This window comes from Centrocercus urophasianus, unplaced genomic scaffold (genome assembly GCF_019232065.1).
Source record: "Centrocercus urophasianus isolate 14NV4802_14NV808 unplaced genomic scaffold, USGS_Curo_1.0 seq_11, whole genome shotgun sequence".
NCBI classification, from domain to species: domain Eukaryota; kingdom Metazoa; phylum Chordata; class Aves; order Galliformes; family Phasianidae; genus Centrocercus; species Centrocercus urophasianus.
The window spans coordinates 40645299-40662528 of record NW_024884253.1 but is presented as its reverse complement, the minus strand read 5'-3'; the positions used below and the strand labels follow the sequence as shown (position 1 = coordinate 40662528).

Genomic DNA, 17230 nt, shown 5'->3' with positions numbered 1-17230 from the left:
AAACTGTCTTTAATGTAGAAAATATATTTTAGAAAGGCAACTAATTTGTTGTTAATAAATGAAGTTGCCTTTCTGTAGTCGCCATATCATTTTAAATGTACTAAGCTGTGTCTTTCAACCTCATGTGCCTATATAGACTACAGGAAGAAGAATTGCTTTCTTCCCTACATGTTTGTTTGCTTGTTTCAAAAGTCTAAAGTAATTTGGAGTTGCAGTAAACTGAGCCGCCATCCAGTGGTACTCCTTCTGTACATGCAGAAGAGATTATGGCTATGTAACTGGTTTATTATTTCAGCAGGTTTTAGTTCCAGTTGCTTCACCAAGCAGAACGAGGCTTGCTTCTTGATTTTACTTAATTGTCAACATTTTCAAGAAGCAGAAGTAAAAAGAAACAATACACTGATAGTGTTTTTATGCAAAATGGGGGGTTGGACTCGATGATCTCTGGAGGTCCCTTCCAACCCCTACAATTCTGTGATTCTGTGATTCTGTGAAAATAGAAATAATGATAGAAATCAGAAGTACTGCCTCTGATAGACCTTGCCACAGATTCATTTTTCATTTAACTTAAAGAGCTTATGAATGAAAGCACGAAATCAGTGTAGGACCACGTTTACATTTATTCCCTCACTGTATCATGGGTTTGACGCTAACAGTGTCACTAGTGTTGAGCATCATTAGTTAGTTTGCCAAACCTTTCCAAAATTGACTTTGTCACCAAAATAAACAGGGACACACTTGGGTAATGTTTAAAATCAATGTCATGAAAATTAGAATTTCCCAGTTAATCAAAAAAGTAAATGGAAGTTTCAGTCCTACTGGAGGACGAAAGTACATTCTTCATGATGGTATGTGGTCATGTGGTATCATCTCTTAGGAGAGAGTGTTATATACATGATAGTTTCCATTCTTCAGGCATTTTTCAATTTGTTCTCCTTAACTTTGAGATGTGTTCTTGCTCTTTTTCCATTTTTAATTCAATCCTTTGAGTGTCTTAGTCTTTGCCAGAAAACAGTAAAAATATCTGTGAAAGAAGAAACAAAGCAAAAGCTGAATAATTTGAAGTGTCAGATTTTTGTTTTGGTGTAGGTGTTCTGTATCTCAGGAGCTTCACTATTGCAGTGATTTAAATTATATAAAATAGCTATTGTTTGTTTTCTGCTGACAATATACTGCTCCTTCAAGTTGTCATTTTTGATTGTGAGCTTTGCTCATCATGTGGAAAAGATTAATCCTAACGTAAGCTTGGAAGCTGTTTTGTGTTGCAACTTCTTTGTATATTCTTGGCAAATGCTTCAAGTACATGGAAAAAAGTTGAAAATATCGGTTAGAAATCTTGTGACAAAATTGAATTTCTCTTATCTGCTAATGAAAATTTTTAATCTAATATGAAAATTATCTTGATATAGCCCCAATATTATAAAACAGAATATATTCTCTGGTTGTGAGGTAAGTATTAATTAGTTTTTCTTTCAGCATGGAAATGTTTAATATCCCATGCATCTTATGCTGCCAATTAATTATTGATAGCTGAATTGTCTCAATTCTATCTTTTTTCTTACAAACACAAAGAAAAAGCCTTTAAAATATTTATTCTGTGAAATACTGCTAGAGGCAAGGGCTCTGATGTGCTCCTTCAGTTCTCTACACACTATTGAAGGATGGAAGGAGAAAATCATACGTGAAGAGAAAATTTGGGCTATAACTCCTCCTTGCACATCTATGCAGCTTGTTTACATGTCCTCAGAGTTCTATGGAGCTGCGCCACGTAGGGCAGACCTGGGCATCACAAAGGGAACGTGTCAGCATGCACTGGTGTTGGGCAGCCAGACTCAAACTGAGTTTAAGGACGAGGGAAGAAGAAAAGTGCTCAGCTCCTGGATTCATGCTCATTCTGTTTTAGCTGGAGCTGTCTTAAGCACTACTAAAAGTAATGGTAATTCCAGACATGAAGAGCAGAAAGGTTTTCATAGCCCTTTTAGTCAAGCTTGCTGACTGTTGTGATTAACAGAATGCTCCAGGCATTCATATCTGTTTAGTAAAGCTGGATTTTTAGAAATAATTTGTCATTTTTCCTTTTAACCGGGAGACTTTTCTGTGTCTGAGACAACATGTAGTCAAGAGGCTGTTTAAAGCAAGTGCTATTTATTTATTAAAACATGTATTATTAAAAGGACTGACGAATAGCAGTGTGTATTGCCTGAGAGACCAGTTTCCTCTTTTCAGAGGAGATATTCCAATTTACTCGTTAAAAAAGCAAGTGTGTGTTCTTACTTTTGCCAAGAATGGAACAAAATGGAGTAGTCTGGCTCCTAAGAAGCCACTGCTATTTCTAGAGCACAGGGTCATCAGTGTCTTCTGTACATAAAGTACACATTTAGAAAATGACTTAACGAAGAAGATAATTTTTGCCTGGCTTCTGTATGAGGACCCTTGTTCGACTCCTTCAGTTACCTTCAGGACCCAACAGGCAAAACCTGCAGTCTCCAGGGCTGCAAAGAAAGGGCCTGGGGAGACACAACTAATTGTGAAGCAACACTTTTATTTACAGTGTGAGCAGATTCTCAGCCTCAAGATTAGTTTAATTTCATAGCACAAGTGTTTTGTTTTCCAGGTCCTTGTTTTTTTGGTTTTTTTTTTTGTTCCTCCTTTCTTGGGGCTCTTCAAGAAGGATAGAGAAGATAACCTCCGTAACAGTGTTCTTTTTTTTTTTTTTTTTTTTTTTTTCATAAAGTTTGCCCAAAGCAGACATCTGAAGAATTGTCTTCCAATCGTGATTCAAGCCTTACAAATGCACCAGTGCAAAGCAAGCTAGTATCTTCCTTCCAGCAGCACACAAAGAAAGCACTTAAGCAGGTAAGCTCCTGCTGACTGCAGGTCAGTTGGCTGTCCTCCACATGGGTATCTGATATGAATGTGAGAATGCGACGTCAGCAGAATTTCAGGCATTTCTGAGAGGATTTGTAGGATTTTGTTTAATGGTGCATTGCAAGGTTTTTTTATGTTTGTTTGTTTACCAGTCCTGCCATTTACTGTGTTTTTGACGTTTTCTTAAGGAAGGAAGCAATCTTAAGCAAGGAAGCAGAATTGTTTGTATTAATCACATCCCAGGTTTTTCTATGTAAGCACTTATACTGAATATTTTATGTGAGGCTTAAAATAAAACAAAGATTTTGGAGTAAGTTCTACAGATAGTAAGAATCCAGATATACTTGCTCTTCAGTTTTCCTTTATGGCCTGCTTAGTAATTCTTTTTCAAACTAAGTCTGACACTACTATGTGTAAGAGTGGGATTGAGTTTGGTTTTTGGATAACCTCTGATTCAGATGATTTAGGCTGCAAGTAATATAGTAAAACTTCACAAAAGTAACTGCATATTAAAAATCAGTTATTAATAGAGAGTATAACTGCGAAATTTATTTTCCAACAGTGCCAAATTAGTTCAACTTACAACAGGACAAATGAAAAACTTAAAAAAAAATGATAATTAAAGAAATGCATCAGTATCTCCTCAATTTTGAATTTGTAGAAATCTGTTTTAGTCACATAAATATTGTAAAAAATGAAATACAGCTTGTTAAAAACATTAGTTTGATGAGATGTCGTTGCTTTTATTTTTCTTGTGACTCCTCTCTTAGTTCTGTTTAACTGAGGTACAGTATTTCACAAGGTAGTTTATTACAGAGTTGTTGATTTAGGCTTAAGTTAATGAAGGCCTGTCCGTGTTGCCTTCTTGAAACGTTTAAGTATTTTTACTTAGGTTTTCATGGAGTCTGAGTTTAAATCCACTAAAATTAATAGACTGGTATTATTCACAGCAGGTTTTCTTGTACTTACACATTCTGAAGACTGGGGAGGATTCTTAGATCGGGTTCTCACAACTGTTTGGTCAGGAAAGCTGGACAGTGAGCAAAAAGCAACTCACTAGCTACATGATCACTGAGAGAAACACACACAGCTTTTTGGAAACTTCTGTATAGATTTTTTGTAATAAATATATGGACTTAGGAGTGGATGGAGCAGGGGAAGGGAAGGAGGGAAAAAAAAAAAAAGAGCAATTCAAGATGAATAGCAGTGAGAACAGTTTAAGAAAGAGCAAACTAATCAAAATAGCTTAATGTAAAAAGTCATAACACTGATGGAAATCATTGAAAATATTCCCTAAGGCGATAGGGTTAAAGCACCATCTGAAAGTTAAGTAATCAATAGAAAGAAATCAGTTTTAATTAAGTTGATAGTAATTAGATCTTGTACTTCAGAGTATGAGATTATTAGTTCAACTATCAGTAAAATGTGTTCTCTGCATTCATTGTGGAGTGGTAGAGGATTTTACCTGTTCTACTTTTTCTCAGGTGCTGGCTACTGCCGTATGCATGCTGCAGATTTGATTTAATTTGATATGGTAACAGAGAAAAATGAATTTCAACAGTGATTTAATGGATAAAATTACTGTGGGAATTTTATTCTGTTGCTTTTGTGGATACATAACGCAAAATTTGTACAAATGACGGCCTGGAGTTCATTTAAATGCAGAAAAAATTCAGGCAGTTGGCTGCAATAGTCTTCTGATACCAACTTATAGGTTCTGTGCTAAAGTAACAAAAGATGAGCCTTTTTGCTCATCTTTCAGCTGCTTTCAGCAATATTTATGATGTATAATCATATATATAATGTCAGAATGAGGTGTGTATTTCTTTTGTTGTCCATTAAAAATTAAAGAGAGGCAGGTTGATAATATGAAGTACACCTGAAGATCTGGGCTCAAATCAACAGTTTTTTTCCACTGTTTATCTACTTGTTAGTCACTGTGGTTATGTCATTCTCTTTAAAGTGTTATGCTGGATTTACAAATGGTTTCATTTTTAATGAATTTTAGAGATATTCCTGGGTGTAGGTTGCAGAGAGCAATCTTATGTTTCCTTTTGACCGCCTGCATTTTTAGGATGTTCTCGTGAATCAAATTGGTCATGACAATGAATTTCTTGAGCTAGCCAGCAGCTTGGAGGAAGGGGCATTTTCTCAGCCCTGGCTCTTGGTCTTGACTTCTCTCAGGTAGCAGTGGATCTGGAGGTGCTTCGCAGGGGCTAGGGAGCTTCACAGTTCCTGTGGACTCTCAGAAGGTCTGTGTCACACTTCAGACCTTATTTCATCACATTTAAAAGCCTGGGCTGCCATTTTGTTCTGGAAACTTTCTAGCTTCACAACCTTCCATAGTGTCATTTTGCTGGAAGAGGTATTTCAATTGTTTCATCACCGATTGTATTTCATGCTGCTTATTTCATTTTTGAGGAAGTTTCACTTTTGCTCCTGAATAGTTGTTGCAAAGTCCAACAAAATATTTCCTATTCATGTTAGTTTAGACAAAAGAGTCTGGTGTAGAGCTGTCTTTTATGCTCATCTTTCTGATGGCAGATTTTAAAGATATTATTTCCCTTTTGGTGTTGGAAGTGGTTGGGTATGTGTGCCCAGCTGTTGCATATCTAGTAACATTGGAAAAGGTGTTCCTGGCATGCTGTCACATACTGATTTCCCATCAGTACTGATCAGTTCCATACCTCATTTTCACACTTGAGGATTTTGGCATGCAGACCTATGTAAGGATCTCTTACCAGGAAAGTACTGAACTACATCTGCATCTGCTAACAGTGGCACATGATCACACTACTGTGTGAATTATTCTTGCTCTGGACAAAGCTAAACTCAAGTATGGATATCAAGTCATGGCATAGTATCTACCATGCTCCTCTCTGGTCCAGTTTCTGTTCCATTGACTTGAGGTGTTACTTTTTCTGGAAGTCTTCACTATGTACAGATTTGTCTGTATCTATCAAGATGTTCTTGGAACATTTATCAGAAGAAATGATCATTCCTGCAAACTGTCCTCACATAGGTAACACGTGAGCATATTGTGAATATCAAGGACATTGAGGTGGTGTTAGTGTCTGTTGGACTGTGATAGCCAAGTACCTTGCCCATCAGTGTACCAGTTGGTTCCTGAGTCAGTACCAAGAAAGAATAAAGAACTTGAAGATGTGATATAACGATGTCTGGGATGATATTAGACCTCTCAGACATGGAAGAAAATCCTGCCTCACTTTTGGCACTTTGGAAGCAGCACCAAGAAGGGTACCCATAAATTTTCTGTTGGGAGAAGAGAAGGATACTTCATTCAGACTCAGAATCTGAATACAGACCAGGACATGTCTGAGACTGTGCTGGGCATCCAGATCTCTTTGTAGAGACAGAAACTCCAGAGACAGCAGCCAAGTGGGTTTGGGAGGAGACAAGCTCAGGAAATAAGGGAATCTACTCAAGGTATGTTATTGCTGCTGCTTTGTTTTGTTTTTCTTAACTTTGGGCTTTGTCTGCATGCTTGGTGGCTGGGTTTGTAATATGTGCCACTAATTTATTCATGAAGTGGGTAGATGCAGTTTCTCATGAAGAAGGAAGCACCCATCCGTATGATTTGTTCTTAGAACAGAAGTGGCAGCTCCACACCCCTTTTCATTTCAGTGGATGCTCTCAGCCCCCGAGCAGTAAGAAAGCTGTGGGGAAGTTTGGCTCATATGTTGCTTCTGAATTATAGGACATTAGACATATAAACTCCAATTAATATTTCAGGCTAACTTTTCTGGCATAACTATAATTGATATTATTAGAAACCAATCGATAACATGAAGCAACAGAAGATTAAATTTTGGAGCAGGATGGTGAAGACCATGGCTTAGCCCTGATTTGCCCAAATTCACTGAACTGTTTTATGAGGATTTTTCGTATGGTTGGTTGGTTTTTTTAATTACACAGGTGTCCACGTGCCTAGGTTGGCACTGAAGGTAGAATCCTGTACTCCCTTGACTCTGGTGTGGATTTGCTTTCCTTTCTCCAGCTCAGGCATACCTCTTACCTTGCTTTGAGAGAAGAAAAAGAGCAAACTCACCAGTCTTGCTCCCTCCATGGTCATTGTGTTAGGACTTCTTTCCTTGACTACAGCCAGATACAGGCTCTCCTGAAGCACTTTCCTGTCCTTAGAAATTAATCCATATGACTCTGTCTATGGTGTTTGTCCTTTGACTCAGTTGAGGAACAACTCATTCATATGTTCTGATACAAGCCTGATATATTTGTCTGCCCTCCTTTCCCATCTCCACCCTTGAAGAAATAAGCATGACAGAGGAGATTATTCTGAATATGACCAGAACATGTAGAGTTTGAGCACCGGGTGACTTCCTAAAAGTCTCTGAAATTCCACTGTGAACTGAGAGATACTTCTTGTACTGAATTCCTTGGTAATAGAGAATTTGTTGTACTGTCTTAGAGCCTACATTAACCATTTTCCTATGTTTCATTTCAGATACTGCAGATTTACCAAGGCCACAGTTGGAGAATTCTGGCTCCCTAGCTGAAGCGTTTGATCAGATGTCTGGCAACATAAGTGATGATTCTTGACAAATTTTCCTGTCAACAAATGAAAAACAAGAAAAATGTGTTGCTTTTTGACTACTAGAGAGACATGGGAAGGGACAGTGGAATTTACAAAATGCATTCAGGAAAATGGAATTTCGAAGATGCTAAACTAAACTGATTTTCTGATTGTCAAGACAAGTCTAGGGAAGAGGACAGAGAAACTATGGCAGGGAGACTGCATAATGGGGAAAAGAAGCTGGAAGAGCAAGAGTTCCAGCAGGAGCTCTTCAGGGAGTACATGCATTGCCCGAAGGCAGGCTGCACGGTATGTCCCTCTAAAGGTCCCTATGCATGGGCAGCATGTACCAGCTGCTCAACACAGTGCTTTGGTAAGACGCAAGACAGTGTTTATGGGACTTTTTTTTCTGGGTCATCCCCATGGTCCACAGCCTTTACTTGTGGTGGAAAGAAAAGGGGCAGGAATCCAAATGATCCCTCTATTCTTTTTGTGCCACTTTTTAAATATTAACTTCCAGTTGCTGGGGGCACTTACTTGTTTGTTTTCCCTAATGGGTTGTTTGCATAGCATGCTTTTTTGCATCTGTCCTGCATGTTTGCTGTTTTAATAAATGTGGTTTTCAGAATTTCTTACTCTGAGAAATATCTAAAAAGAATTTTTAAGCAACTTTAGAACACTACCATGTTGAAGCATTGTTGACTGCTCTCCTTCACGGTAAGACTGGATCCTTCACTTAAAATCTACCCTCGAATGTAAACTTTGTTTAAATATTCCACCCATACATATATTCCCTTCCCAAATCTATGTCAAAAATTCTCTCAGCTCTCTCTTATTTCTGCTGTGTAGATGCTGTTGCTTGTCTCAAGTCTTAGACAACCAAAATGGTGGCAGCGGTCTAAATTTAAACACTGCACTTATCTGATAATGGTCTTCTTTAGATAGCCTAGGGAACTTTTAAGATGGATTGGTTGTAAGTATGGTACTAATGACAAATACTATCAGTGTAGATGGGAGTTTCATTTTGTTGGTACAGTGTACATTAGTCAAACTTTTCTGAAGATGTTACGTGATTCTTCCATATACTGGCAGTGGGTGTCTTAAGTGAATACCTTCTTCTGAGCCAAATGTAAAGAACGGATTTTGATTGGAATATTGTATTACATACAAAATAAGACCCAGGAGAAAATGAATCTGGCCTCGATTTCAAAGTTCATCTTAGAAATAGTTGGTCTTTTGAGAGAAAGGCAGGAGTTGTAATAGCTCACAACTCTTCTCAAAAGCCTCCAACAAAATGCTGACAAGCAGTAATCTGGAAATCCCTTTGTAAGAACTGTTGGATAGGTCCCCAGAAGGCTGCTTGCTAGGGTGCAGGGGCATGTGGCAGAACGCAAGCTGGAGCAGGGCGTCTGGCATAAAGACAGTCCAATCTTCGTGCATACAACAGTCTAATGTAAATTGCTGAACCACTTTCTCTGAGATGTAATGACGAGATGTTTTTATCTGGAGGATGGTAGCTAGCCTTGTAGTTCCCCCACTACACTTTGCACCCTTTACAAGTGTACAAGTGTAGTATGTTTGCAAATATGACCTGCGGGAAAATACTGTTTATTGTTACAAGATTTTGTATTGACATTGCTATATTGTTTTTAAACTGCTTTATGCAAACTGCTTGCTTACCTACATGTGCTTTATTGTGTCAAGCAACAGCTTTCCTGTAGAATATTTTTCAGCTGGTAGATATTATTATCATATTGTTACACCATTTTGTATTTTTTTTAAATTCACTCTTCACTTTAGACAAAAAAAAAAGGTCACTGAGTGAGTGCCCATGTTGTTGTCATTCCCGTTCACATGCAAGGCAGAACAGGCGTTGAACACATCACACTTTTGTTTGTCCTGTCTTTTTCTGGGATTGGGAAAGCAAACAAAACTTTACTTTGCAGTCTGTTGTGATCTGCAGCAATTGTAGGTGTGAATGTATTCTTTTACCCCTATAGAAGGTAGGGCTGACTTGCAGATGCAGACACGTGCAGGAATGCACATTCTCTCTACGTCACAAATGTCCATGCACTTTACTTTCATTTTTGTTAAAACACAGAAAAATGTTCATCTGTTAATGAGTGCTGTAATTGTGCATAAAGACCTTCAGTGCTACAGAGACCTGGAAATGATTTATGATCCAGAAAATAAATAGGAGTATAACAAGGTAGAAGGATAGCATTGGCCAAGAACAGACACTTATTCTACAACTGATCAGCATAAGTTGAAAATAGTCTCTAGGTTTAAGAACTTCCAGGTATTCTGCCTCTGTTCTTCATCTCCAAACAACCAGTTGTATACATATAGTGCCAATATTGTTATGTTTGGTGTACAAGTCTGTCTGGAAATACATTAATTTGTTCCATGCTTTGGAAATGATGCTTTGTATATTGTAGCAGTTTCCTTGGGAGATTTTAATTATTGTTTTAATTATAAATTTGCATGCCTGTAACTACTTTCAGCATATGTTTACTATAAGAAGTGGTGGCATCCCAGGAACAATAATGTGTTTACTCTTCATGATTTGTGATGCTTGCTGTATTTTGTTTTTGTTTTTTTAAGTATTCTGTGTACCCATGAAACAGGTTGCCACTGAGATTTTAATTCAAGAGAAACATGGGAATTAAAGCCTGTCTTTATTTTACTAGCAAGATGAAGATGAGTGAGAGGACAAAGATGGAATTTTATGGTCGTGTTAAGTGAATCAGTGATAAACTATAAATCTGTTTTGACGTTGACAATTTAGGATCCATGACCATAATGCAGAGTTGTTATTTATTTCATACAGTAGACTTCTTCTCTGTTTATTATAGCATGTGTTTTTTACATGGCAGAATGGAAGAATTCCGTAGCTTTATGTTTCTGATCCATAAACTGTGAAATTTCAAAGGTTATGTTTCATGATATGAGTTTCAGAATGTAGACTTGACATTTCAGTAACAAAAAGAAATCTGGGACAGTGTTGCTTAATGCAACCAACTGGTACATATCTTTGTTGTTAATAACTTAATTTTTAACATTCTCAGCGTGTCATGCATTTAAGCTCAAATGAAAGTGATTTTCTACATTAATGGTTTGTTTGTGTGCTGCATTTTTTCATTATGAGTTGAAAAGATGTGGGAAAGAAATATGAAAAAAAAAAATCCTAAGCAGCATTAAATGAGAGCGTAATGCTTGGCATTTTACTTCTGGGACTCTTTGAGGGATATATTTTTCCCTCTCCCCAGTTATCTTTTAGTCTAAGTTTCCTTTCACTCCTGCATCAAGGAATGCTTATTTTTGTTTGCTTTTATTTAATAGAGTCTACTACCTTGTCATTTAGTTGAAGAAGTCTTTCCTATGTCAAAAGCAACTACTTATATGAAAAAATTGTTTTTAAGAATATATAATGGCATTCATGAATCCTTCAACATGCTGCTATACTCCAACAAGGTCATAAACTCCCTAAAAAAGAGGAGACCTGTTCTTGTGACCTACATATGAAAAACAGATTGAAATTAGAAGATCAGTTGCATTATGTTTTTCTTTTGGCGCATATCTTTTGAGTTTGGATTTTTACCACTCTTTTTTTTTTATGTTATTTTGAGCTCTTTGGATGAAAATAGATTGATAGGTTACTTAAAGTTTTTGGCAATAAAAATAATATTATTAAACAAATTAATTATACCAAGCCCTGTATAATGACCGTGGCAGTGTTATTCAACAGATGGTCACAGGTTCTGTTTTATGAATGGGAATATTGGGAATTCTCCATACTCGTTATGTGCAAGAGATTCACAGATGTGAATGATTCATGATGTGAAAGATGCAAATCTGCTTGTGAAAGGCTGTATGTAAGTACTATATTTTGGTGGTGATTTTAATAGAGATTTTAATGTTTAACTTGTATGCCACATGAACCTTCATTTTCTTTCTCTGTTTTTTTATTCATGTGCTGTAGAGATAGGATGACAGTAATGTTTTACAGATTGCTGTAACGGTTCTCAGTTCTAGGAATTTACAACTTGCAGCTTTTTTTAACTGAAGCATTTAGCACAAAATGACTGAATACGTTTGAAGTGTAAACATAGACCTTCATCTCATTAAGGAAAAATATGTATTATATAAGCTATCATACATGCTATATATGTTACTATCTTACTTTCTGTAGTAAAAATGACACCTTATCATTTGGTAGAGCCATTGGCTCTTTCTTGCAGATCCAGAGATTGTATATCTCTAAATATGGATGAGTTGCAATGGGCTGTGTCAGTAGAAGATGCCAATATCATTTGTGTTAGTTACTGTTTCTGTTTCTACAATGAGTTCTGGAACCATTTTTCTTTGGAATAAGTTATAAAATTTCTCATTCTCTTCAGTGGTAGTTACAAATTTTACTTGTCTACTTTGTGTTTATTCCCTTCACCAGAAGAGCTAAAACTGAAGATTTATCTGATTAAGGTGACAAGGAAAGCACTAAATTAGCTTGGTACACTGAAGGCTCAATATAGCAAAGCATTTGGTGTATATTTCACTCTGAGTAATCCCGTTGACTTCCAAGCTAAGTAGAATTAATCTTGGGATACAAGATTCTTGTCTTTTCCTACAGTAGTCTTGTATCCTAAAATTAATATCCCTCAGGCGAAGTGTAGAGCTGTTATATATTTGTCCTCAGCAGAGACTGCACGCAGTGTCCTTGGTTTATACTTAACTCCTTCTGGTGTTTGGTTTTACTAGTAACTAGGCTTCAGTCTGCAGTTTCTCCCTAGGCTTAGTTTGCTGCTAGTGTTGTCATGAAAACACTTGCCTATCCGCAATTTTAGACCCTGCACCTTTAAATTCAAAGTAGAAATATAAAAAAAAAAAAAAAAAGTTGTGATTAGCTGAGAATAATTTCTTCCACGAAACAGGATGACTGAGCAAAATCTCAGCCATATTTTAACCATGTATGTCAAATGTGAAATTATTTACCTGATACTTTACTACACTCTCCTCCTACTTCACAGCTTTCCTTAGACAAATGGAAAGAGAAGGGCAGGGATGACTGTTAGTGTATTCTCTGGGCACAGCATGATTCACTGGCATTTTGTGTTAAAGTTAGACTTAGATTTTGGTGTTTGCTTAGTTTTGGGGTGTTTTTTTTTGTTTGTTTGGTTGGTTTTTTTTGGGTTTTTTTTTTTTTTTTTTTCCATTTTACAACGTGACTATTGGCTATCCACACATATGCATCTTTATTGTCAGCTTGAGTCACCCTATACAGCCCCATCTGGTGATCCGTCCCTTGTGTTGTGAGACTGGAGGAGGGACTGCCAGTGAAAGAAAGAATGTTAGAGGGAGAAGGAAATGCTGAAAAACAAATATGTATCAAGAGAAGTGCTTCTTTAAGGTTTTGTTTTGTTCTCACTTGTTGAGGCAGTTAGCCTCTAGCTCATGAGTGTGCTGTGCAGTACCACTGGTAGCGGTGTCCACCAGATCCTACTCTCTGTTTCTTGCCTTTGTGGCACTGAGGGTTTTCCTGGGACATGCTGGGATGGGTGCTCCTGTTCCATACAACCATGTGAGCATAGCATGCCCCGTGCTGGCCAAAACAAGGTAAGTGAGTAGTCTGCTTGGCAAAGACTGGGTAGTGCTGCCCTTGCTCTGGCAGCTAGCGTGTTGCCTGCAGCATACAAACACTGATCACCTGACATGGGTGCTTCACCATGTCCTGTCCCCTCTCCTTTCTGTGGCCTTGAGTCTAAAGCATGGATAATTGAGAGGCTTTAAAAGAATCTACCTTTGTCATGGCAGTGATATAAAACACTAAAACAATACTTTCATAAGGTGCTGGAAACAAGGTCATGAGCCCTGGTAAAGGTGGAAATTGCCATGAAACTGCAGGAGAATGTGGGACTTTTTTGTGTTCATATTCGTTTGTCTAGGGAGGATACTACTGAGGTTGGATGTTTTCTCTTTGTTCATTGTGTAAATAAGGCTGTGGGGCACAACAGTGCAATGACTGGGTTGTGGTTATGTCATATTGTTATGACAGCAGTTGGCTGCCTTTTCACTTAATTTTTAGTGGACTATTTGTTGAGTGGCATCACTCTTGAATGAAGGTCACCTGTTTTGATACCGGGGTTGGCAGGACTGTACACTGAGGAATAAGTTTTGGAATTCTGGGGTACTTTTTGAGACATTGTTACATTTTGTAATTTTCTATCCATGGGTATGACTATCTTTGCCCATTACAAGTATGAATTTTGTGTCTTTCTGTAGGCTGTTCTTCATTGCTTTCTGTTTGTGTCTTTGGTTCAGTGCAGATCCGACCAGGTTCTTCAATTTGTTTGATTTCGGGTGTTGTAATTCACTTTTTATTGGACAGTGCTCATATGTCTTTAAAGAACTGTACTATAAAAGGGGTTAATCGATGAAATAGCTTTTATGTGGCTTGGTGTATTTTATGTTGCATAGTGTGTTATTTAGAAGAGTGGAATGATATTGATTTCTTTTTTTCAGGAATCTTTTTTTTTTCTCTATTTGATTTAGCTATGTGAACTTTTTGAATATTGCAGATTAATTGAAGTTACAGATTTAATCTTTATAAGTCTTTAATCATTCATGCTTATAAAACTATAGGACTAATTCATATCAAATACATATCTTATTGATATAGTATTACTTTAATAAATCTCTCCGAAGATCATAACACAAATTACATTTATATAAAGAGAGTGCACAGTAAGATGGTGCAGGAAAATAGACAGGAGAATAGAAGGGATCTATATTAAGCCCAGCCCATCCTGATTAATTCCAGAATTTTAATGCTTGCAAATGTATTAATGTGCAAGCATTCATATTTGTACATTTTAAGATCTTTTGAATCAAGTATCATTTTCCACATCAAACAATCTGTCAGGTATTTGCTATTACAAACCTTTAAATATTTGGTATTGCATTATCAACCCTGCACTCGATCCATTTATGAAACACAAAGCACTTCCATTTGTAGAGATTTATTCTTGTATCATTTTTCCCGAGATTTGCCAGAACATCATCGCGTTCGTGTTCTGAAGGTTAATGCCCAAAGTCAAGCAGGCAGAAGCCAAGTGCTGCAAGGTTTCCAAGATTAGGACTGATTCTCTTCACAAAAATAAATGATTCCTGCCATGTTCAGTGATTTTGTGCAGCACTACTCACGGCTGAGTGAGTGCATCAATACTGTAGTCCTTACATGCTGTACATACTGATGACACTCTGTGTTAACTTGATTGACTGAGCAGTATACTGGAGAGGATGCACCTGCGAGAGATGTGCAGACACATATATTTTTATTCTTGTTTTGAAACATTTATTTTATGTTTTTTTTACCTGGAATTCTTAGTTTCACATTCCATGGGTTATCATGTTGTGCTGTTAAGGTAGAGCAAACAATTATGTGCTTCTTTGTTGTCAAAGTTGCGAGGGAAAATGATCTGAGGTGCATCTTTCTCTTTATAACCAAAAAGCCTGGTTTTGTATTTTAAAGGAAAATGACATAAAGGGGACAAATGCGAAATCTGGCAATTCAGTAACTACGTAAATTACGCTTATTTTAAGAGATTCAGTGAAATGGTAGAGAAATGTCTCGTGTAATTTGCTTATGAGCAGTATTTTTTTGTTACATTTTTATGTTTTGTTATCATTTTTATAGGCTTTAAGACAGCAGCAGAAAAGAAGAAATGGAGTCTCAATGATGGTAAACAAGACTGTTCCTCGTGTTGTTTTGACACCATTAAAGGTGTCTGATGAGCAGTCGGATTCACCTTCAGGTAAATAGCTAAAGGACTGTTTGCAAGATCAGTGCTAGTCACAGAGCCTTCCTCTGAGTCAGATGTGTAGCATACAGAATGGGAGACTGCTGAAAATAATATTGTCACTTGAAAGCTTTGTGTAACGTCTTTATTTCCTTATCAAATCTGTGACTCAAGGACGGAGATTTTACTTCAATTTTAATAAAGAGCTGAAGGCACATAGTAAAATGGCAATTAATAATAGCAGCAGCCTTAAAGGAATGCAAAGTAACATTTTGTTCGGCTCTGGAACTCTTAATGGAGGACCACATGCTGGTATTCAAGGCCATGAAAAGGAGAGGGGAGAAGAAAGGCAAGCTTCTCTGTGAATGTGAATTTGTGTCAATTCTGCATTGCAATCCTGGGATCCTTTTGTTAGCTTTTCTTGTTCTGGTGCTGTTCTTAGCACCACAGCGTTACTATGACCTTTAGCTCCGATTAAGTTTCTTCATTTTAAGAGATTTTTATGTCTGTGTTTAACAGAAATTGACAATTGTATTTCCAGGCATCTCCATTCTGTAAGTGCTACTTCAGAGAAAAATGATCTTTTTTCACCTTTAGATTGCATTACTGCCCCATAGCTTGAGGTTAAAATATTTTTAAAGATATCCCTTGTGTGTTATAGGAAAACGTTATTTTTATTAGATCAGTGAACATTTTTATTGACTATAATGTTCAATAAACTTTAGTTTTCAGCGCTTAATTGACTTATTGATCTTTTTCTTCCATTTCCTCTGATGATGAGAAATTGTATTGTGACCAGAAAGGTGCACTGCCTCTCAGCAAGTAGATGTCAGTTTTCTTTAATCCCATTTTTGCCGTGTTTACAGTGTAGCAAGGGGACAGGGAGGAGGGAGAGCTTGTGATACAAGTGCATCAGTATCATGCTTTGTTCTGTTTTTCTCCTAAGGATCTGAATCTAAAAATGGTGAAGCAGATGGTTCTGATAAAGAGATGAAACATGGACAAAAGTCTCCAACTGGAAAACAAACAAGCCAGCACTTAAAGAGGTTAAAAAAATCTGGTTTAGGTGAGTGAGAGTAAAATAAGTATATTTATTTGTTATTGTACTATTGAGATGTTTAGAATGGCTATGCTGTATTTAAAAGTTTTGTGTTGCTGATTTACCAGTCTCTTTCTCAAAGTCCGAAGTTGACCTTTTCGCAAGAAAGTATCTTTTTTTTTCTGGCTGTTTTGAAAATCCACAGGCAATTGTTTTTCCCCAAGAATGCTTTTCTGTACTTGCTTTTTAAATTTGACAGACCCAAGCAAGTGCAGACAGAGGTCATTTAGCAGCTTGCTTCTGATTGCTGCGTTATGATTTTTGGGCGGGTGGTAAGGGGTGGAGTAGCAGATATTCTTTCTTACTGTTAAGTCTGCTTGCAGTCTTAATGAATGCTTAATCCCAAAGAGAATAGTGTATTTTCTTACATATCTGTTCTATTCTAAGTTAACTCTCTCCTTCATTTGCATTATTCTATGTCATGTAGAGGTTTGGCACATCATTTTTGATTGATTCTGTTTCTTTGGTTGATTTGTTTCTTCTGCTGGATCCTAAATTATTTTTGAAGCTACATCTCTTGAGGTTGTAGATACAGTTTCTGTTTTTTGTTTTCCATGTTATTTACCAAGATTCGTGAATGCTGATCTGTAATTAATGAAGAATTTTCTCTGAAGAGATGCAAAGAGTAAAGTCCCAATAGCTCCATGTGATGGAGAAATTTTTTCTGCACTGCACAAAACATAATTGGAAATGTTCCCTAAGGAACAGAAAAAGTACTATTCACTAAGACTCTTGTCTCGTATAAAGCAAAGTCGAATAATTACATAACTGTTTCTTTACAGAGGACCTTTTGCATTCAGCAGACTGCTGAATCATTTAGAGAAGAATTTCGCAATGTGACCACATTGGAAATGTTTGCAAACAAGTTTTTCATAAAGGCTGGATAATCTCCAAAATTATTTAATGCCTGTTTTC

The 17230-nt window shown here is 37.0% G+C and overlaps 1 protein-coding gene across 1 annotated transcript in view; it reads left to right on the top strand.

The window, feature by feature from the left end:
• ASXL3 (ASXL transcriptional regulator 3) overlaps nt 1–17230 on the top strand; it is a 105081-nt gene that overhangs the window by 44826 nt on the left and 43025 nt on the right. Inside the window, exons 7-9 of the mRNA XM_042835876.1 lie at nt 2735–2856; nt 15114–15231; nt 16163–16282. Of these exons, the coding sequence (XP_042691810.1) occupies nt 2735–2856; nt 15114–15231; nt 16163–16282 (360 nt within the window). The remainder of the gene's footprint in view (nt 1–2734; nt 2857–15113; nt 15232–16162; nt 16283–17230) is intronic.